General features: G+C 40.2%; 1 protein-coding gene across 1 annotated transcript in view; it reads right to left on the bottom strand.

Annotated features, from left to right (window-relative positions):
* LOC145397848 (uncharacterized) overlaps nt 1-24,434 on the bottom strand; it is a 352,766-nt gene that overhangs the window by 211,230 nt on the left and 117,102 nt on the right. The window contains exon 4 of the mRNA XM_080270884.1: nt 20,760-20,902. Coding sequence (XP_080127010.1) covers nt 20,760-20,902 — 143 coding nt within the window. The remainder of the gene's footprint in view (nt 1-20,759; nt 20,903-24,434) is intronic.

The raw sequence follows: 24,434 nt of genomic DNA on the forward strand, positions 1-24,434 counted from the left end.
GTGGTGTGTGCCTGTTTGTCTGTGAAAAACGCATTCTCGAGAATACTGCTAATAAATTGACATTAACTAAGCGAAAATCGGTCTAGGCCGAAGGCCTAGCAAGGCCTGAGGGCCTAGCCAATTAGGTCCGCAAAGCAGGCCTAAGAGGCTAGATTAGTGTAAAAGTGGTAATGTTGTGAGTGGATATGGAAAGTCGTTTACGGATTCTGGAATTCAGCCTGCTTTAGTAAGTTTTGATTCATCTAGCGAGAAATGAATAATATATAGAATTCAGCTGTATATTATAACAGACATGTCTGCACATAGTTGAATAAATTTTAAATTTTCCTTATGAAACATGAAATCATATCAGTAGTTGTAAAGAATGATCAGACCTCTCAGTTTCATCCATCATCCTTTTTCTTTCTTTTTTGCTGGGGGCTCACTACTCCAAACGTTTAAGGCGAGGGTCACCAGCCTCACTGTGCCCTGAGTGTTACCGTGTGAGAAGTAAACATCAACCACCCTCGGATATAAACCTTTACAGGCTCAATCCCATTGGATCACCTAAACCCACTAAACTCCCAGTCGTCATTCGGTTAAATGGTTGCCACCCAGCGTCGTAAATAGTTTGCTGGTTTATATAAACCATTTGGCACGTCACTCACTATGCCCATCCGAAGGCTGCGCAGTATCGAGTGAGAGGATGGTAGGCGTACCTATCACACACACACACACACACACACACACACACACACACCCTATAACAAGTAATAACTGTTGATAATCTGTCCGTGTACCTATCAGGTATTATGCCGCATCTTTAACTCAAAACCCTTCACCTTACAAAATTTATTGAAAGTGTATGGTAAAATGGAAAACGACACAATGAAATACGAATTAAATAAAATACAATAAACGAAAAGATAACTTTCACAGAGAAAGGAAAAGGGGGTAAAAGACAAACGACGAAGAAAACGGGAGAAAAAGCACAATGATGAATTAGAAGTACAGCCAATGTTGTAAGGAAAAGGAGAGGGAGTGTGGGAACTGAGCAAAATTAATACGTTAAGGGTAAAGCAAGAGGGGGGGGGGGAATAGGGCCAGGAAAGTGAGAAATAGCACCATAATTAATATGAAATGCAGAAGATAAATGGAACCCTTGTTGTTCAGGGGAAAAGTAGTGTCTATAGGAGAGTAATGGGGTTCTCATGTTAGTCTAACGCGGAGCCAGTGAGCAGGGCATATAAATCAGGTAGAGCTGAGGAAGTTCTCTAGTTTTATTTCTCTTCAGAGAGAGAGAGAGAGAGAGAGAGAGAGAGAGATACAAGATGTTACAACGACAATGAGTACTTCAAACTTTCTTACGACTCACAATGAGGACGTACCATGAATGTTGGTGTACGTTACAGCTTGCTGTTTTAGCAGTTAGATATAAGTATAGCTAAGTTGAAGGGTCTACATTGTCACCTACCTCTCTCACCCTCAACATGGACATGAAGTAAGTGCTGTATAGCTAACATCGGGGAAAAGGGGGTAAGCTTGGAAGTTTTACACGAAAGGAAGAAACATTCAACCTATTAGCAGCTTAGGCCTAACATTACAATGAAATGCTCCATCGCAGAGCTGTCAAGATCCTCCACTGGTAGCCGATTCCTGGTAGTGTAGATCTTGGACGTGAAGGAATCACATAATGACAAGCTTCCATCCGTGATTCCATAGCAAACAAAAGTGTAAACTAAATATGTGCTGATAGTCGATGGTTTCAAGTCCATGATGAAATTGTGAAAACCCTCAGTTAAGTCTCATGCAAAGGCCTAGTCTATAGTGATAAAAGGTCCAGTACTTGCAGCCTTCTCTGGTACCCCATGTGTCTCATGGATGGGATCAGTTCAGTAGCCTGTATCTGAACTCGTTCAGGCCTCGCATTAGTCATTTGAGGATCAGCAGCCACATATGCACAGCATATTTCGGATGATGCCGTACAAAAGAATTATGCAGAGGGAGAATTGTCTTCTCTTTGTACCTATATTTATCCATTTTATAATCTAAATGCCTCTCCTTTTTCCCCTTATGCTCCATTGCACTTGGAGACTTGAGGTTAAGACTTGAGATTGCTGCTGACTGGCACACCTATGAATTTCATCATTACATCAGACTTAAAAGTTGTACGTCTTGCTTCAAATCGACATGTTGCCGGAAAGAATGTAAGTTGTAGACGCAACGTTTTCTTTACAGACATTAGCCTTTGCACATAAAATATTCTGTCACCATTCAGTACTCTTCATCCTTTCAGTGCGATGACATATTTCTAAAATTAATTCTTTTGGCCATCAGTTAATATCACTGTGCGTTGGAGAGCTTCTTCATATCGAAATAGTTGATACAATATATATTTAATCATTCTGGTTACCAACCTTTTCTCAAAGCTGAAGAATATCAATATAGGAAAAGAGAATATAATAATAATGTCATCATACCTCCACTGTTTTTCATGGTTTGTGTATTTTTTAAGAGCTACCACCTCACTGATAAAAGAATAAATGGATGATCGAAAAATGTGATTTAAGACAAGTACAAGATGTCCTAAAGAGATTAATCATCTTAGGCAGTTGATCTTACGGTTGATGTTAAAGAAGTATGTTTCGACGAATTCAGAAGTATTTTATTGTCAGTGTGTATCAAGGTATACTTGTGCAATCTGGTCGCTACTAAATTTATAATTAACGCCTTGGATATGAATCCTAAATCAAGGAAGATATGTGCAGGAGTTCAGAAGCAAATTAGCTTGCAGAACCTACATGGGAGTGATGATAATCTGTGCAATGTACAGTCGCCCTCACATAAGTACAATAGTAGGTGGTGTGTTGCGGGTCGATATGGCTCCAGTGTATTTGTTTAAGTCACACTTCTAGCAAATATTATAGCTTGTATCTAAATATGGTGCCACAAGTTGCCTTCTTGGTGGCTAAGTTAAGTATCCAGCTATATCACACCAGGCCCTATGGTAATTATAACTGTGGGCGACTGCATGTGTGCCATACCGATACGTGATATATCAGTTAAGGCTCAGCATACAGTACATGCAGTAGCGAATCATACAAGTCAAAGCCTTCGAAATTTCCCAAATGTTCTGAGGGGAGATTTTTACAGTATTTCAGTCCATTGATGTGCTTCGTATCTTCGGACTGGAAAGATTCGATTCATCCTTCACAAACCCGTTCAGCACAAGAAGTCTTTATTAACTTGAATGATAAAATCTGGAATTAGCAAGATAATACTGAATTAGTAGTCATGTAGTGAAGAGGCGAAACATACAGATTAATAAGTTTCATGGTGACAGACATTATATTTTGGATTAACGTACCCTATACACTAGACTAGTGATATTTGATAACTCATACTCTGACATGAACTTTTAAATTGAACTAACATATGCACGTGACTACGAGTATACATTCTCTACTGTAACTAGACGTAAAACTGCCATCTCTCCCTCTTGAATGCTGAGGTATAACAAGGGATTAATATTTGAATATGATGCAAGTCAAGAACAGCAGTTATGGATACGATGCAGAGCAGTAGCATGGTCTTATTCTTCCATTTAGTTATCGGAAATAATTTGCAGAAAGACGAAAATCTCCATGTAGTAAAAATGAATCACGTATAGTGCTATGCCTCCAGGTCTATGACGTATTTTTTGTTTCATTATTGCTACCACAAGACGATATTGCACAAAGCAGTTAAGTAGTGTATTTCACTGGCAACAGAAAGCCTGCCAAAAATTCTAAATCTCAATGGTTGAACTCTGTAATAAACACTGTCTGTTAATAAAAAATCTTACAAATATTATAATATCGCAAAGAGTCAAAGAAATAAAAAAGAATACGATATTCTTCGAAGGAAAGCCAATAAATTAATCAGATGCAGTACGAAAAACCTTGAGGCACATACTGCTTATCAGACAATCAAATCCCAAAGAATTTATCAGTTACATCAGAAGCAACAAGGTAATAGCTCCAACAATCGGACTCTTTATCATAGATAACGGAGAACATACTGATGAAACTTAAATGGCAGAAATTCTTAATACTATCCTCGCGTCAGTATTTAAAACAGAAAATACACAAGGATTTCTGTAGTTTCACCACTTCCTATAGAAGAGGGCAACATACGAGTAATCGATGATATTACAGCTAGTGGAAGCGGTGAACTGCTTGCAATTAGCAAATTTAAGGAGAATGAAACACCGGGACTGGACAAAATGTCTCTATGCGAATTAAATGAACTAAAGAATGAACTATCAAAGCGTTTCTCTGAGCTTTTTAACTTATCACAAAAGAACAGTAAGGTGCCACACGAATGGAAGCTTGCAGACGCAACCTCGACATTCAGAGAAGGCAGCAAAGCACAACCAGAAAATTACCGCCTAATTAGTTCAGTATTAATGGTTTGTAAGCAGCTTGAAACTATTATCAGAAAGAAGTTTGTAAAACACATAAAAACAAATAATCTCATCAAAATTTCGCAACATGGTTTTCGGAAGAATCGCTCCTGCGTCTCGATCTCGAATCTGTTGGACATTTCAGGGATAACTGAACATGCACAACGAGACTAAATCTGTTGCCGTTGTCTATCTCGATTTTCAAAACGCTTCTGACAAAGTTCCGCATAAAAAACTCTTTGAGAAGCTAAATGCACATGGTTTCAGGGGCAGTATGCTAGGGTGGATAAAAAATTAGCTCACAAGTTAAGTGCCACAAAGTTCAGTCTTAGGTCTTACTTTTTTTTTTTCTTTTTTTTTATTGACATAAGTGACACTGAGGGAGAATTATTTTGTAGGATTTCAAAATTTGCAAATGACAGGTAACACAGCAGACACGGCATTGCAGAGGCAGGCAATTCAGGGTTTTGATCAACTGTTTAATTTGGCCCAAACATGGCAAATGGATTTTAATATTAATAAATGCAAAGTGCTAAACATTGGTAGTAAAAACGTAAGTGCCAGTGATGACATGAATAATATCCAACTTGATAGGGTAAACTATGAAAAATATTTAGGAGTAATAATAACATGATTTGAAACCAAGCAAATAGTGTACATAAGTTTAGAAAAAAAAAGAACAATAAACTGACTTGATTCATAGGTGCGGCATTCGAATATATATCCGAAAATATCGTCCTCACTTGGTATAATTCCTTAGTACGCCTGCACCTGGAGTATTGTATTCAATTCTGGTCATTGCAGTAAAAGAAAAAAAAATGGAGAAACTTGAAAGACAACAGCAAAAGGTGACAAAGATGACACCAAAAATGAGAAATAAACCATACGAGAGCGTTATAAGCCCTGAATCTTTTTACCCTGGCTAAACACAGGCTACGAGGAGATTTCATTCAAGTAATCAAAATATTCAAAGGACATGATAATATGGCTGTCAATAAATACCACACAGTTGGTCCCTCAAAGTATACTAGAGGTAAAGGGTGTAAAATTATCAGCAAACGATGTCAGTCGCATGAAACTATGCATTTCTTCTTTTACGGAATTGTAAATGTACGGCAGATGGAGGCGCCCATTATCCACACTCAATGTAGGGATGCCTTATGGTCTCTACACTGAGTGACAAGCCAAATGATTTCCTGTACCCAAGAAACCATTTATTACGCTGGGAGATAACCATATAACCTGGATTTTTAGCCTGGATAAGTGTCCCCCAGATTCCCCTATCTAAAATCACTAAATCATGTAAAATATTTCGGATAGCCTTGGAGGGCCCAATCCTACCCAGGGCCCCATCCAAACAGGCAGATTTGCATGGCCATGTGGAATGTGAGAGGTGTGAATAAGGACAGCAAGAGGGTGGAAGTGGTAAATTAGTGCAAGAGTGAGAGATATGCCGTGATGGCATTGTGTAAAATAAAGATGAAAGGGTGTGAAGTGGAGCAGTGGGAGGATGTGAAATGTGTAAGATCGGGCATGAATGGGCGTGGAAGCTGCAAGGAAGGAACTGCTTTGTTGATGAATAAGGTGTGGCGGAGTGGAATGAGAGATTACAAATGTGTCATCTCCAGATGCATGTATGTCATGTTCAAGTTTGAAAAGGTGAAAGTGGCAGTGATTGTAGTGTATGCACCGTGTGTTGACAGAAGTGAGAGAGAGAGAGAGAGAGAGAGAGAGAGAGAGAGAGAGAGAGAGAGAGAAAGGCAGGTTTTGGGATGAGCTGGATGAAGCAGTGGGAGAAATGCCCACGTACTATAAAGTGACCATGATGAGCGATACGAATGGAAGAGTAGGCACTGGTCCTGGGGATAACTTAATGGGTTGTAATGGAGTACCAGGAGAAAATGATAATGGGAAGCGACTGAAAGATATGTGTCAGGAAAGGAGATTGTGCATTTGTAACTCGTATTTCAAACACAAAGATGCACATAAATATACATCGTATTGAGGGAACGGGATCGTGTTGAAAGAAGCCTGATTGATTACGTGCTCGTAGAGAGGTCGATGCTGGGAATGGTTGCTAATACGAGGGCAGTGAGTGGATGGTGTGGAGGTCTGTCATATCATATGATTGTGGTATGCAAGACCAAGCTGAGTGGAGTGAGTAGACCAGGAGAGAGTGGAGCAGTCAGGGAGAAAGACTGGAAGTCGAGAAGCTGAGGATCAAAGAAATGGCAAATGAATACAGTACCAAAGTAGGGGAGGTGTTGGAATCAGTGAATTGGAATGAAATGGATCTGGACAGCCTGTGGAATGTATATAGGGACTGCATAGTTAGGAATGCTAAAGCGGTGTGTGGTGTGGCAAGAGTAACAAAGAAGAAGAAAGGTACAGCATGATGGGATGAAGAGGTTAAGGGAGCAGTGGAGGAAAAGAGGAAGAAGTGGCTAGAGTGGTTACAGGACGAGTTCAGTTGAAAGACGTACTGAATATACTGAGAGCAAGAAGGACATAAAGAACGTGGCGAAGAGGAAATAGAAGGAGGTAAACGATGATCTAGGAAGAAAAAAGAATGCAAAACACCCCGAAAATAGGAAGTTATTCTGGAAAGAGGTGCTGAAATGTAGAGGTGACAGTGGAAAGAAATGTGAAGGTGTGAAGGATGTAGGGGGTAGATTATTAACCCATGGGGATGAAGTAAGGACCAGATGGAAAGAATATTTTGAAAGCCTGATGAATGGGAATTGAGAGGGCAGAGCCACTGTAAACATGATTGGTTTTGGGGGTGTGCAGAAAAGGAATGTAGTGCCTGGAAACGTGACACTCGCACAGGTGAAGAACGTTGTGAAGCGGCTGAAAATGAGAAACCAGCTCGGGTTGATGAGGCGTATGCAGAGATGATTGAGTGTAGTGGGGAGGGAGGAATGAAGTGCCTGTTCGAGATATGTAAGAAGGCACGGATGAGTGAAACTGTGCCAGCAGATTGGAGAAATGCTGTGATTGTACGCCTTGTAAAAAAATAAAGGTGAACAAATTGAGTGCAAGAATTATCGTGGCATAAGCTTATTGAGTGTGGTTAGGAAGGTAGGCCTATATGGAAGAATTATTATAGAGAAAGTAAGAGAGATATCAGAGGTCCTACTGAGTGATGAACAGGGTGGCTTTAGGAGTGACAGAGGATGTGTGGATCAAATATTTGCAGTAAGACGGATGGTGGAGAAGGCTTATGAGAAGGACCATAAGTATTTACGGCATTCATGGATCTGGAAAAAGCATACGCCAAAGCAGACAGAGAAGGATTGTGTAAGACTTTGCGCATGTACAGCGTAGATGGTAAGCTCCTAGGTGCCGTCAAGAGTTTTTATGATGCTAGTGAAGCATGTGTAAGGGTAAATGGGCATCTAAGTGAATGGTTCAAGATCGGTGATGGCGTGCGACGAGGTTGTGTGATGCTCTCGTGGTTGTTCAAAATATATATATATATATATATATATATATATATATATATATATATATATATATATATATATATATATATATATATATATATATATATATATATATATATATATATACATATATATATATATATATATATATATATATATATATATTGTTACATAGCCTATGATTTCATCATCCTTTGTGTAATTCTAACATACTGTATGCTGCATGTTTGATCACGAGCGTGTTCTACCTCACTTCCCCCTTCTGCTCGTACCCTTATCGTAGAGTAAGTCGTTCTTTCTGTTGTTCAGAGCAGGATTGTCAACTCTTTGTCCCCTCTGGCTTCATTTGCGCGTCCTTCTTACAAGTTGTATCAAGCTCTGCCGGCCCCTATATAATGAGCTCAGTCTCTGCATTAATTGCCACTTAGATCTACTCCTCATTTTGTTCACATCTCTGTCCTCCCCTGTACAGTTGTTATTATTGTGAGTGCTCAGGAAGTCTCCAACCATCTAGCAGCTGTGTAATTTGAGTATAAGTGTTATTACATTTTTTCTTGTACTGTATAGCATAAGGTGTTAATTCGTAGGCCTAGTGAGGTTTTTGTGCTTAATGTAAAGTTTTACTGTCAGCCATTATTAATAAATTATATTTTGTATCTCTAATAATATATCTTGCATTCACTGAGTATTATCTGGTATTTTCATTTTATCAGGGCTGACTTAGATAAATTTACTCATGCTAATTTCGTGTTAATGGAGGCTATTGCAGTTAACCATATATTTAACCTGTTTTTTGCCATTACATTATCCTTATGAGTCCTGAATGTTTTGTTGTTAGTTTGAGCATTAAACTTTAACTTGTAATTTTACCTAACACTTTTGTTTTGAACCTGGAACTTAACGGGACAGTAGTGATTTTTAGTATTCTCACTTAAAGTGTACATTATCTTTCTCTGTTCCGTAACATAAATTTGGCGACCTCTTATCAGGATATTCTGGATATTATCATAAGGATATTGCTTGATATTTTGCGACTGTGATTTATTCATGATGTCTACTATTACTACGCTTGATGAAGCCAAAGATTTTTTGTCAAATGTGCAAACAGTGTGTGATGTAGAAAACAGACCAAAAAATGAACTTAAGCTTGTTGCTCAACAATTGGGAATTGCTGTTCGCTCTCATCATTCTAAAGATCAAATTGTTGACATGATTAATGAAAGCTTGTTTAATGTAACTCCTCCAAATGAGCAAACGCAGATTGAATTAGTTAAGTTACAGCTAGCCCTGCAGGAGGCTCGTGCTAAGGAGGCTGAATTTCAGGCAAAAGCTAAGGAGGCTGAGGCACAAGTTGAACTTGCTAGGATTCAGGCAGACCATGAGTATCGCATGAAACAATGTGGAACTGGATCATCTAGCTCTGATGATTTTGATGTGGCTAAAAATGTTAAACTTGTCCCTCCTTTTAATGAATCTGATTTAACAAAGTATTTTCAATTGTTTGAGAGGGTAGCTACAGGTTTTAATTGGCCCAAAAAGTATTGGCCAGTACTCCTTCAAACTGTTCTCACCGGTAAAGCTCAAGTAACTTATGCATCTTTGCCTCAGGATCAATCTGATAATTATGATGTAGTTAAGAGCTTGATTCTTAAGGCCTATGAGCTTGTTCCTGAAGCCTATAGAGTAAAATTTAGGACAACTTATAAGCAAGATAAGCAATCCCATGTTGAGTATGCAAAAATCAAAGAAGATCTGTTAGAGCAGTGGTTAAATTGTAAGAATGTGGATTCTGATTTTGACAAATTTAAGCAGATGATTTTGCTGGAGGACTTCAAAAGGTGTATTTATAAAGATGTAAGCCTATATCTTGATGAGAAAAGAATAGATAATTTGTCTGATGCTGCAGTTTTAGCTGATGAATATGTTCTCACTCACAAGAGATATTCTAAAAAAAAAGGGAAAGCTGAGAGTAAGTACGTTGCCTCTACTCAGAGTACAGGTAACAGGAAAGAGAATAAAGATGATGTTTCTCAGGAAGTAAATACCAGCTTCACCTCTAGATTTCAGAAAAGTAAATGTACTTATTGTAGTAAGCTTGTTCATACTATGGAGAAATGTTTCAGGAGACAGCGTGATGTGAACAAAAAGGAGTCTTTAAATATTCAGTCAATTGGTCTAGTGTCCACCCTTGAGAGTTCCCAGAATTCTTTAACTGAGTTAACTGAACCTGGTTTGAGGGGTAAATTAAATTCTCATGATGGAGCTCCTCTTTTGAGCAGTAACGTGGGTGACACTCTCAAGAGTTCATGTGCTAATTTCCTGTCTGATGGTTTTGTCAGTCCTCTGGACAGTAATGACAGGAAATCAGTTAAAATATATCGTGATACAGGTGCTTGCCAATCCCATAGGCTGACCAGTGTTCTAGGCTCTAATGTTAATTCCTCTGATGAAACGGTAATCTTACAAGGTGTAGGGAATAATTACTTCTCTGTCCCTCTGTGCAGAGTTAATTTAGAGTCTGGTTTTGTTAATGGTTCCGTTATGGTTGGGTTGGTTGAGACACTCCCAATGTCAGGTGTAACTTTCTTTCTTGGAAATGATATTGGTGGAAGTCAAGTGTGTCCAGCTCCTCAGTTGTCTAGTGAGCCAGTGGCTGCAGCCCAGGATTGTGATGTCCCTGATGTGTTCCCTGCATGTGCTGTCACTAGGGCTAAGTCTTAAGTTACTGGTGACTTAGAGGATAATGATGATGATGATGTTATCCTAGCTGACACTTTTCTTGCTAATTTGGACCACTCACCAGATGAGGCAGTACCCCATAGTGTTGATAATTTGTCTCTTCAAGAGTTGGTTGAGTTGCAGGTTGCTGACCCTGAGTTGAAAGGTCTAGCTAACTCTGCTTGCAGTGAGGAAGAGTCAGCCGGTGCTTCTACTTGTTATTATATGAAGTCAGGAGTACTTATGAGAAAGTGGAGAAGAAACTCAGTGATGTCAACTATGTCATCGCCACACCAGATCGTAGAAAGAACAAGCAACTTTGTCACATCAACATGCTAAAGCTATATCACAGGCGGGACGAAAATAACCCAGTCTGCAATGTAGCTGTTCCTCCCGAGTCTGCAAGTGAAGTTCTCTCATGCAGTATGAGCCTGAGTGATAGTTTGGGGAAGAATCATGATATCATGAATGATCTCCAGACGAAGCTTTCTCATCTACCTCCCGAGGAAAGGCAGGAGTTCTCGGCATTACTGCAGGAGTATCCGCAAGTGTTCCGTGCAACTCCAGGAAGAATCACTGTGTTGGTGCATGATGTCGATGTTGGAGACGCAAAGCCAATTAAACTGCCCCCTTACCGTGTGAACCCAGTGAAAGTTCCTCTCATCGAGAAGGAGCTTGGCTACCTGTTGGACCACAAGATGATTGAGCCCTGTCAGAGCGAGTGGAGTTCTCCTGTCACTCTAGTCCCTAAGCCAGGTGGGTCACAGCGGTTTGCATTGACTACAGACGTGTTAATCAGATAACCAAAACAGACACTTACCCTCTCCCTCGCGTGGAAGATTGCATAGACAAGATCGGAAAGGCTAGGTACATAAGTAAGTTTGATTTGTTAAAGGGATACTGGCAAGTACCTATGACTGAATGTGCTTGGGAGATCTCATGTTTTGTAACACTAGGAAAGACTTTTGCATGTTCTGTAATGCCATATGGTATGAAGAATGCACCAGCCACATTTCAGAAGCTCATGAATGTTGTAACAGAGGGTTTGGCAGGGTGTGTTGTTTATATTGATGATGTATTAATCTTCAGTGACAACTGGAAAGATCACCTATGCCATGTCAGTAAATTTCTTGAGCGTTTGGTTCAGGCTAATCTTGTAGCTAATTTATCAAAGTGTGAGTTTGGTCAAGCTAAAGTTCAGTACCTTGGGTACGTAATTGGTGATGGACATGTTGCACCACCAGAAGCTAAGGTTCAGGTTATAAGTGATCTTCCCAGACCTAAAAGTAGGAAAGAGCTACAAAGATTTTTGGGAATGGTAGGTTATTACAGGAGATTTGTTCTTAACTTTTCAATTCTTGTATCACCACTTACAGACCTACTGAAAAAGGGAGTTAAATTTGTCTGGACCAATAACTGTGAATCCTCTTTCACCAAACCTAAAGCTATCCTATTAAGTCAGCCAGTGCTCGCTACTCCAAATTTTGCTAAGCCTTTTAAGATGGCTGTTGATGCAAGTGATACAGGAGCTGGGGCTGTTTTGCTGCAAGAGGATGATCAGGGTATTGAACACCCTGTATCTTATTACAGTAAGAAGTTCACTCCACCTCAAAAGAACTACTCAACTATTGAGAAAGAGCTTTTGGCCTTGATTTTGGGTTTACAGCATTTTTCATTTTATATGTGTTCTGGTTTTGACCCCATAGTCATTTATACCGATCATAACCCACTGAAATTCCTTAGTAAGTTTAAAGATAAAAATCAGAGATTGACAAGATGGAGTCTACTTCTTCAGGAGTATTCATTAGACATACAACATGTCAAGGGGAAAGAAAATGTTATTGCAGATTGCTTATCTAGTCTTTAGACAGATTGTTTTAGAGTAATAAGAAATTTCCTTTGTAAATTTCTTTTTCTTTGTGGGGAGGTGTTACATAGCCAATGATTTCATCATCCTTTGTGTAATTCTAACGTACTGTATGCTGCATGTTTGATCACGAGCGTGTTCTACCTCACTTCCCCCTTCTACCCTTATCGTAGAGTAAGTCGTTCTTTCTGTTGTTCAGAGCAGGATTGTCAACTCTTTGTCCCCTCTGGCTTCATTTGCGCGTCCTTCTTACAAGTTGTATCAAGCTCTGCCGGCCCCTATATAATGAGCTCAGTCTCTGCATTAATTGCCACTTAGATCTACTCCTCATTTTGTTCACATCTCTGTCCTCCCCTGTACAGTTGTTATTATTGTGAGTGCTCAGGAAGTCTCCAACCATCTAGCAGCTGCGTAATTTGAGTATAAGTGTTATTACATTTTTTCTTGTACTGTATAGCATAAGGTGTTAATTCGTAGGCCTAGTGAGGGTTTTGTGCTTAATATAAAGTTTTACTGTCAGCCATTATTAATAATATTTTGTATCTGTAATAATATATCTTGCATTCACTGAGTATTATCTGGTATTTTCATTTTATCAGGGCTGACTTAGATAAATTTACTCATGCTAATTTCGTGTTAATAGAGGCTATTGCAGTTAACCATATATTTAACCTGTTTTTTGCCATTACATTATCCTTATGAGTCCTGAATGTTTTGTTGTTAGTTTGAGCATTAAACTTTAACTTGTAATTTTACCTAACACTTTTGTTTTGAACCTGGAACTTTACGGGACAGTAGTGATTTTTAGTATTCTCACTTAAAGTGTACATTATCTTTCTCTGTTCCGTAACAATATATATATATATATATATATATATATATATATATATATATATATATATATATATATATATATATATATATATATATATATATATATATATATGACTCCCATTGTGATGTTACAGTGAATGGAGAGAGACTGGAATTGGTGAGGGAGTTCCAATACCTGGGTACAGTGATAGAAAAGAGAGGAAAATAGGCAAAAGAAGTGGAAAGTAGAGTGACACAAGGAAGGAAAGTAGCTGGCGCAATGAAGGCACTGATAAGAAACAGAGGTTTGAGTATTGCAGCTGCACGAGGCTAACATGCAGGTGTGTTAGTGCAAACTTTAACATATGGATGTGCGACTATGGTGTGGCATGAAAAAGAAAAGTCAAGAGTGAGGACAGTAGAGATGGGACTGCTGAGGAATGTATGTGGAGTACAGAGAGTGGATAGGATACGAAATAATGTGATTCGTGAAAGATGTGGAGTGAGGAAGCCTGTGGACACCAGAATCGAAGAGAGTGGTCATGTGGAGAAAGTGGATAACAATAGTGGTGAAAAACGTATATCTGAGCGAATTTGAAGGAGGTAGGAGGCGAGCTAGGCCAAGGAGAAGGTGGAGGGACATGGTGGATGACTGTGTGAGGATGAGAGGTTTGGAAGTCGGAGAGGCAAGGAGACTGACTAGAGATGGAGCTGGCTCGATGAACATCGTGAGGAGAAGCGCATGATGAGGGATCTGGCATCCCCTTTTAACGTGATAGCGTCTGAATTGACTCTATCGGATACGTTTATGTGTAGCTACAGAACGTGATGAATGTTTTTGGCGTATCAGATAGGGCCAGGATTCCGGGGGCTTGAATGGTGAGCGAATGGAAGAGTGGCCCATTGGATTGGGCAAATTTGGGCTGCCTGGAAGTTGCTACTCCTCACCCTGCCAAAGGGTGGCAAAGGAGGTCCAGATGATGATGATGATGATGATGGTGATGTTAATATATGGAACAAACTGCCCTCCAGTACAGTGAACTGTGATGCAGCACTGGCCGGTAAAAATTTTTCGGATAAGGATCTGTCCTCTAACTTTCAGATGAGTATGTTTACTCCTGAATAACACACTTCTGTGATGTACATATATATTTTTTTTTATTCCGTGTCTGGATGATACAGCTGGCGAACATGGATAATACTGTTGAGTTAATGTTATTCTTTTCAGGAAGATAGAGTAGTATAAAATTTCCTTTCCCTCTTTCCCATGAAATTTCTATGACAGCGTTTCTATGGTATGTGATAGTCCTCACTATTTCCTGCCAGCTTCGGCTGGTGGGTTTGGTGAGTTGGAGGGGGGGGGGGCTTCCTCTTTTTCTATCCTTGTTATTAGCTGATAGAATAGTTGTGTCAGTTATAACCTTCCCTATACCAAACAGCCACGAAAGGACCAACAGGCCTGTTGCTGCTTGCCTTCCTTTGTAGTTTGCACTCCTCTGGACTCCTTTGTTTCAAAATGTAGGGGTTTCATGTAGCCTTGATGAACCCTGGCACGAGTAGACGTCCTTTCTAAGTTCATTTAAATCATCTGAAGATATCAAGAATAAAATGGAATGTATGTCATCAATGTGAAAGGATTCATAACGAAGGCTGTATTGACATAAGAGATAGTTATGGTTGTATACCGTTACATGTGTGTGACAGCCAGGCTATTGTCACCTTATTTTCATCTGACGGAATTAGATCTCTTCCACTGATCCAGTACTCAGTCGTGGTTGCATGAAATACAATAAGCCTTAGTTATGAGGGCAGATACGTCACCTTGGCTTCTTGTTAATCCACCCTCCAGTCTGACTACACCTGACCATCAACTGAAATGAAAAGGGTTAAGGACTTTCGTTAAACGAAAACAAATCGACTGTGATGTTGTGAACAAAATTTCATTTTGTCATTGCCATGTTGAGAATGAACGCTTGTGCTACTAAAAGGAGTTTCCATAAAAAACAACGTGAGACAGATGTGAGTTTGTTAGTGGGCGAATTAAGGAGGAAATGTGATAAACACTAGGAATACTCCAAGAAATAGTATTCACGTGGGGGAACATACTCCATATTAGGTCGCTTCCGCGCCAAATGCTTGCTGGCGAGGACGGGGTATCTGCATCTCTGTAGCCCATACAAGTAACCTTACTTACAGCCCCACTGGACCCGAGCGGGTGCAGGCGAGAACTACTGTAGGTTGCAGTGTTGCAGAACTCTCACCCACAACATCAAGCACTTGTAGCTACTTTAATTTGACCGAAGATTGTCATTTTTTCATCCTGAATACTGAATTGCTGCAATAGATTAACACCAGTATATGATGCTAGTCGCGAAGAAGCTATGTGCCAAACATGTAGAGCCGTAGTAATGTCCATTTTCTACTGCCGCCGACTTAAGAAAAATAAACTGTGAAAAGATGCAAAGATGGGCCCAAATTAAACAAAAAATAAATAAATAAATAAAATAAAAAGCGTGCTGTGGACACGGCCTTACTATGGGCTTCAGCTGGAGGAAAATACGAGCCTAACGCCAAGGTGAGATTCTTCCCCTGCACCTCACGTCACGGCATCGCCTCATAATCACGGCTGAACTATAAGGCACAGCCTCTGATCACACCTGCATTGATCTAGTAATAATTGTGGTCTCATAAATTAACGTAGGTCATAAGCCTGGCGGGGGTGGTGGATTGTTGTGATGGAAGGGCGAGGGTCAGGGAATCTGTGGGTGAGAGAGACAGAGAGAGAGGTCATCTGCCCTTAAGATCAGCACGTACAGGTCGGATGAAACTCAAAGGTATGTTCTAAAAATATTTAAATGACAAAGAAACATTAAAGAACAAAGTATAAAACAAAATAATTTTGGAATTAAATTTAGTTTTGAGTTTGCTACGGCATTTTCTTTTCAGCAAGTGATTTGTGGGTGTTAGCATTACATCCTACGAACTGAATTAAGAAAAGGAATGGTACCAAAAAAATAAAAATAAAAGCTCTAAAATCACAGTTTCCATGCATTGCAAAGACACATTTTTAAATTTTTTCATCCATTCCCATTTCAATTTATCCTGTGGAGTGTAAACATATATTTGTTGGAGCCACAACAGAAAGAATATGTAACTGCTAAGGGGAACAAAATCACAAAGGAGAGAAGTAAATGTTTCAGCGCCAGGTTTATTTTACTGTAACTTCAGTTTCAGTCAGTACCTTCTCCCTCCACCCTTAACTTCGCATCTTCACTCTGCTGCCTCTCAGTCCATACTGTCCCGCATTTTTTATTTCCTTTCAGGATCCAAGCGTCCTCTGTACATGAAGCCAGGGGTAGGCTGTCACTTGAGACGAGAATAAGTGTTGTTAACAACAAGAAAGTAAATTACATACTTCATTTCTAGAGGACGTTAATATATATATATATATATATATATATATATATATATATATATATATATATATATATATATATATATATATATATATATATATATAATTTGGTTTTACGCCAGGTATCCCCGAAGGGCTAAGGCGTTGCCCTTGGGTAGAGGACTTTGGACTGGTGCGTGTAGCATTTTATGACCGGATGCCCTCCCTGATGTCTACCAATGACCCTTGGGTGGGTTCGATCCTCCGACCCTTCAGTCAGAGCGGAGCGCTCTAACCCACTGAGCCGATGTTCTTAGAAATTTGGATTGGAAGCAAAACTGTTGATGTTTAGCCCCGGTCTGGCCAAGCAGACCCGTCGACCACATGTATGCAACTGCATTTTGTGGACCTTACTGCAAGCAAAGTTCAGTTCACACACCGTGCAGAGAACCGGCACCTTTGGTAGACAGCGCCTCGCCAGGGTCTGACCATGTTCCTTCCCACGGCGCGGTACAGGGAAGTATGAGGAGGCTTATCTCTCGGATGGTTACCACAGCCACTTCCCCCCACCCATGGTGCACTGTGCCACCACAAGTTGGCTTCCCGTCAACGCCGGAATGGCAAAGTAATTACCATTATAATGGTGAACGAGTAAACAATCTTCGGTTCGGTGATGACATAGCATAGGTCTTTTCAGTCAACTAAAAGGGGGGGCGCTAAAGGAAATTGTATCTAATCTAAATAGGGAGGCTGGAAGTAGGCTTGTTAACTATAGTGAAGAAAACTGAAGTTATGTTTTACAGCAAAAATCCATCCCGATGAAAATTAGATGAGGTACTAGAATATCACAAATACTATTACTGTCACTGGCGGTGTAGACAGTATCACATCATGACAACTAAATCAAACTGAGGAGAGAAAAAGGTTACTGATTTCCAAAGCTTCCCAAATGCCAGAATAAGACGGGTATATCATCAGCGCTTCCTTTCTGTGGGTCAGAAGCCTGGAATTTAAAGTATTATTCACATTGAGGTCCGATTCACACATACTTCGAAGCAAATTGTGTGATTATGTCGGCAGGCCAAGTTCTGGACAAGCCATTTCTCCCTCTCAGATATAACGCAGGTTCAAGTTAGAAAAAAATATCCAAACTATCCAGCAGTGATACTGAGTGTTCTTTCTCTACATTTTATCCCCGCCTACTCAGTCGGACAGTTGATATAAAGCTGATTTGGGTCTCAGTGTGAAAGCACCATAACAAAGTCGTTAGAACGTGAAACTGGTTAACTTCAGAGAGAAACTGAAAGGATTATATTTGGTATCACATGAGGGGATTAAAAGTGAACTCTTTGGATAAGGAAAATGCAAAAGTAGAGAATATATTCACCACAATAATAATTAATGAATAAGGAGAGCTCACATGTTTAGTAGAACAGATAATAGATAAGTAAATATGTATTCGTGTGGCAAACCAGAGATGCTGTGAGAGGGTGAACGAAGTGAAGAGAATATACTGTTGAGATGAAATTGGTAGGTTTGCAAGGAATGGATGGAACTATCATAAGAGTCTATAGTTCATACTGGAGAAATTGGGAAACCATAAAGTTTATCTTTGGAGGTGATGATAATAATGATGATAGAAAAAGTAGTAACCTAGACTGTCCAAATCAGGAACGCAGCCACTCATAACACAGGAAGCCCTGCCATCATAACTTCTTTTTACATCCTCCATAAAATTTCCATCCATGTCCTTTGCCTCCGCTCACCTCCATTATAACATTCTTGCTCAAATTTATCGACGAGGCTTGAGATGCCTCAGTCGGTGTAATGGCAAACCAAAAGTTAACCCACTCGTGCTCGCGTCTTGTTTCATATTACAGTGAAGCCAGACGATTTCATTCAGCTGAGAGCGAATAATAGGGAAGTATTATTACTCGTAGGGTCAGGACAAAGTCTGTCTATCTGTCTGTTTATCTATTGCCAGTCGCCTTAATCCCGAAAGGGCGACCGCAAAGAAATCGCCTCCATGTAGCCCTGTCCCAAGCAATTTCACTGCCATGTTTCCAGCTCACCCCCTCCCCCTCTCATATACTTCTCCACTCTATCCCTCTGTCTCATCTTTGGCCTCCTCCTCCCTCTCCCCCCTTCCACCTCACTCACATACACTCTCCTCGTCAGTCTTTCGCTCTCCATCCTCTCCATATGACCAAACCATCTTAATGTATTTCTCCCAACGCTTTCTACCACATTCACATCCACACCAAAACGCTCCTGCACTTCCTCATATGTCAGTCTGTCTCTTCACGTAACTCCACATGCTCCTCTCGAAGAACTCATTTCCACTGCTCTCACTCTTGACTTGTGTCCCTCCAACAAGGTCCAAGCTTCACTTCCATATGTTAGAGTTGGTATCACAATACTATCATATAACGACTTTTTTACTTCCATGCTCATTTCCTTGCTTCTTATCACTTCTTTCATAGAACCAGCAACCTTTCTTCCTTGTTGTATCCTTTCAAACATTTCACCCTCTAAACTTCCGTCCATACTCATCATACTACCCAGGTAGTTAAATGCACTCACAGTTTTCCACTTCCTTTTCATCCAACCTCACTGTACATTCAGTGACTTCATTTCTCTCAAAGATCATAACTTTACTCTTCCCTACATTCACCTTTAGATTCCGTTTCTTACTCACTCTCCCAAACCTACTCATCAAACTTCGCAGCTCCCCTTCATCTCCACTTAACAACACAGTATCATCCACAAACAAAAGTACAAGGAATTTCCAAACACTGCCTTCTCTCATTAGGGCCACTCCAACATCCACTGCCCTATCTTGTATCTCTTTTATAACCTCATCCATATACAGACTGAACAACCATGGAGACATGACACATCCCTGTTTCAATCCAGCCTTCAGATGGAAAAATTTACTTAGTTCACTGCTCACACGCACTGCAGCCTTAGCACCCTCGTACAAAGTCTGAGAGGTTAAAATTAAGCTGTTAAGGTCCACACTTAAAACTGTGGAGAGTGTTAGAGCAAGGAGGCTTGATGATGTCATTATATTAGCTAAATGAAGTGTACCATACAACTTGCCTGGTATTAATGCACATTAAAATAATCCATCTTAAATCAGAATGTGGCTACCATCAGTTTAGTAGCTTTGGACCCTCGTGTCAAAGCATGGCAGGTAACACATTAGATTTAATTTCTTATTCTCAGTTTATTATTATTATTATTATTTTTTTTTGCTTTTTTCGGCAGTATGTTGGAGAATTTTGAAAAAAAAAAAAATCCTAACAAACACCCACAACTCATCCATAAGCTTCCCAGTGATGTCCGTACTAGTATGTCAGGTGTTGCGTGAAATAGTAGTTTCCGTGTACACTTTGGCTCTTTTGGACCTTCTAAAGCAATATAGAGGCGATTTTTGGGAATGATTACTTAAAAAACACCAATTACTTTTTCATAACTTTCCAGCGATGTGCACAGATTCGATGTAGATTTAATAATCTATGAAATAAGAGTTTTGATTGTGTGTGAGGAACAGCGTCCACACTCTGCTGTTTGTCTAATGCGTCCTCGATCCTCTTGCTCGCTAAAAAAAAATAAAAAATAAAAATAAATAAATAAATGAAAATAAATAACTAACTAAACACTTTGCCGCAAACGGAATTTCTTTAGAGTCTGCTTCTTAGCGAAGATATTGGATATTGTATAATTAACCCTTGCCAACAAGTAGTCTCTGATAAGCTGAATTTTATTGTCTGGTGACAAAAGAACAATGTGTGTGTGTGTGTGTGTGTGTGTGTGTGTGTGTGTACACTTCATCCAGGGGAGTGATGAATAGCAGCAGCAGCAGTTGCAGCCCCAGGCTCGTCAGAAACGTGAACCCGATGAACTGTAGGCTTAATATGATCTTTTTCAGCAGTCCATCATCCTTATTTGAGGGACACGGAAGTAGTTGAGGGACATTTGTATAACCATGCAATTCAGACGCCTTGTTATATCGGTGCCACTACATGGAGGCGTCGCTCTCTAGCAGCAGTGGATAAGAATACAGGTGCATATGATGACGTCCTCGCCACGTACCTGGCTACCCTCTAAGAACCACTGTAGTGACGGCTGGTGTTCGCCGTGCAAGGGCTGCCGCAGCTGGCACCCGACCTTGATTAGCTCTGAAGGTTCGTAGATCTCACGCGCCCCCACCAGCACCGGTGGAACCAGCTGATCTCCTGTGAGTGGCAAGACAGAGTAGAGGGAAGTAGTCAAATTGTGCCATCATCATCATCTTCATCATCATCCTGCTCACTCAGTGCTATCATAATATAATGTATAATCTTTTCCTTTATAAAAATCACCGTCACACTCAGTGGTGCGAAATATGATCATATTTATGTTGTAAACCATCAAAACAATCACTCACTAGCATAATAAAATAATTTCTATGCCGTATATTCATTGCCATCACATTAATTCATCAGTATTAGACTCCATGTGTTGAACCATATCCCTATCGTCACTAGAAACATCGTAGACAAAAGTAGCACTCTTAGTGGTGAAAGGGGAGTTATCCTGCGTGTCTCTGTGCAACCATTACACTCATTTTTCAGTATCACATATTACAAATTCTACTTGTACTTCACCGCCATGACATCTATTCACATCATCTCACTCCCCCATCCCTCCCTGCCAGCACCATAATCCGTAATGGTTGGTGGGAGAGGGAGTAGATTAAGTTTTTAAAAATTATCTTTCCTTCACACCACCACTATACTTACTCATCAGTAACACATTCATAATTCTTGCATTGGTATAATTAGAAGAACAATCGAAATGCAACAGGTGTCACAGGTTCGATTCACGGGACCTATGGACGCAGTCCCTTTAGCCTAGTCTCTTCGCACCTGCTGTGGAACCGAGAGATGGACATGGGACTGTAAATCAGTGTTGTATGTCATAGTCTGGGCGAGTGATTTTTTTTTTTTTTTTAAATTGTCATTTCCATGAGCCCACACCTGGACGAAGTCGACAGGGAGGACGGAATCGGAGAAAGAAACAGACAATGAGAAAGCGAATTTCGTGGGAAGGAACAAGTGATAGGGTTAAAATGCGCGGATAGAATTTCGTTAGAAGAGGACATTCACAGCGTGACTGGCAAGAAGAGCACCCAAACATTCCCCATAACATCGACACGCAACCACTGACTTACAATCTAGGCCCCCACTTCACTTGCAGGTACAGGCTCACCAAAGAGCATCCTAATACATGGACACGATGGATGCGAAAATAAGCAGAACTTAGCATATCATCTCGGAATAGCTGGCATGACATAATTTGGAAAGACGCACTCTGAAGCCGCTAAACAGGTGTATGGTGCACAGGGTATGGTGCAGTAACCACAAGTGACGGGAATACACACGAAGAGAGGTGTTTCAGATTATTAGGTGCTATATTTCAAAATGCATGGAACCTACAGCGTTTGATTACATTTGGTGAGAGTGTACAAATACTCTTGAATATTAAGAAGACTGTGTTCAGAGGTATTGTAATCAAACCAGAAATCCAAACCGATACCTCTTGGTTGCAGACCAAACATATATTCAGTTTTACCACCGCCATCTATTCTTTCTGCAACAGTCCATCAGAATAATGAGTGAAGGACGTCTTTCAATACTTTCCATTTTACGTAAAAATTGTGAGGCAAATCGAGGAAAACTGGCAATTTAGTGTTAGAGTCTTTTTTTATGCAAGAAAGAAGGCCTCAAAGGCAAGGAGCCAGCAAAATCGTTCCCTCCAAGAGAAAACAAAAATAATATAACGGAAAACCAGTCAAGATCCGTTCGTTTCGAGATGCAAGGACACCCTGCGTTTCAAAGCCTGAAGATCATAGGCAGTAGGAAATACAGACAGAGAGAGACTGTTCCTGAGATGACTTGTTGCATACATGAAGGACTGGGAGTAACTACTAATTCTTGCATTAGAGAGTAGACAAAAGAGATGAGAGCTTGTTGCTAGGCGGGTACTACGCGCCCGACGTAGTGATGGAGGAGCAGTGACCACTGAAGTAGTGACAGAAAGGAGATAAAGATGCAACAGTGCAGCGAAGAGACAGAGGTTGGAGAAAGTCAGTGAGGAGGAGAGGTAATGAGACGAAAAGCCTTTGACAACATCTTGTTGCATGTGGGGAACTTAACGAGGCACTATTGAGAGAGAGAGAGAGAGAGAGAGAGAGAGAGAGAGAGAGAGAGAGAGAGAGAGAGAGAGAGAGACAGACAGACAGACAGACAGTGTGTGTGTGTGTGTGTGTGTGTGTGTGTGTGTGTGTGTGTGTGTGTGTGTGTGTGATTTGTACCGTTAATTTATTGCCCTCCCCCCAAAAAAAAAACAAAAGTGACTGTGAAATTATTGCATTAACTCTTATTATTTTATTCCTTCTGACACCAGACGATTTTATTAGGCTGAGTGTTATAACAGCTGTAGAGTGTTAATATTGTAATTATACAAGCTCTCATGATCAGGACAGCACTTTTATTGTACTTCAGTTAACACCAAATATTTATATTAAGCGCTCGCGCGCGCTAACTTTACGTTGGATGCAGCTTACTCTCAACAATGAGAACGGCTATTTAAAGGGTAACTATTAGAAATTCTTCAAAGGCCTGTTATACTCAAAGATCTTCATCAACATAAAACCTCGACTTAAGGCTTCTGAATGCTAGAGTGATTTTTAACTTAGTAGGAGTAAAATTTCAGCCGATGGGGCGCGGAAGGCGTGGGAGTGGCTGAGCAAAGCTTTTCACAGAGTAAATTACTATGCTCATTTTTTGTTGTTCAAGCACTCTCATGCAAGTGGTTTCCTCCTGGGTTAGACTCTCAGAGCGCGCGCGCCCGCTCTTTGGCCGTCCATGTGTGGATGCCTTTACCTGGTTCACCTGAGTAAGTATAAAATCCCTTAAGAGTTAATTGTTCACTTGTATCACTAGTGCAATATCAGAGGTGAGCAATGTTTATTATTAGAGCAGGTTACTGTGCTGAGTGTTAACCTCTGAGAGCAATTATGAAATATGTATGCTGAATAAACTATGTTGGACTGTATTTGGAAAGCGAACCTGAAAAATAATTATATTTAGAAAGTCCATGAAGCTGGATAAAATGAATAAATGCGCTCAGGTTTTGCACTTACATATAACTTGAGATACAAGAGTACATGCTTACTTTTGCTTATTGGAAGTATACCTGAAGACAGTAAGAGGATATTGCTCCCTGGCTCCTACGACTCGCTCTTTCCTATATATTATCGTCGGTCATTGGGTACGATACAAACTGGAGTTATGTCGACCATGAGAGTAAATGGTACCCATTTTAAAACTCTCAGGTTTCCATACGCACAACCAGTCAGTTCAGTCATCTGGTACTGGCGGAAATAGATTACAAGAGCTATCCCGACCATGAAAGCGTTCAATATCATTATCGTCCCTGACTCTCCCACTTATGGATGGAATGAAGATAAAGAATTTATGCCAAAGAACGTGGCGTTATAATATGACAAAAATACATCACCGTAGTCTAGTACAAAGCTCACAAAGGAGCCACTGGCCTCCTCCAGTCTTATTTCTCTGATATTGGCTAACACTACACGAACAGCTTGGGATTGTGCTAATACCTATTAATGTTGTGTTTGTTAACCTCGTCTGCTTTAATGTGAATTAAAAACATAGTTCTCGCGCGCGCCCACACACACACGCACACACACAGACGACTTAA

Source organism: Coenobita brevimanus, chromosome 43, assembly GCF_032717465.1.
Source record: "Coenobita brevimanus isolate Jiangsu-jjx chromosome 43, ASM3271746v2, whole genome shotgun sequence".
Taxonomy (NCBI): Eukaryota; Metazoa; Arthropoda; class Malacostraca; order Decapoda; family Coenobitidae; genus Coenobita; species Coenobita brevimanus.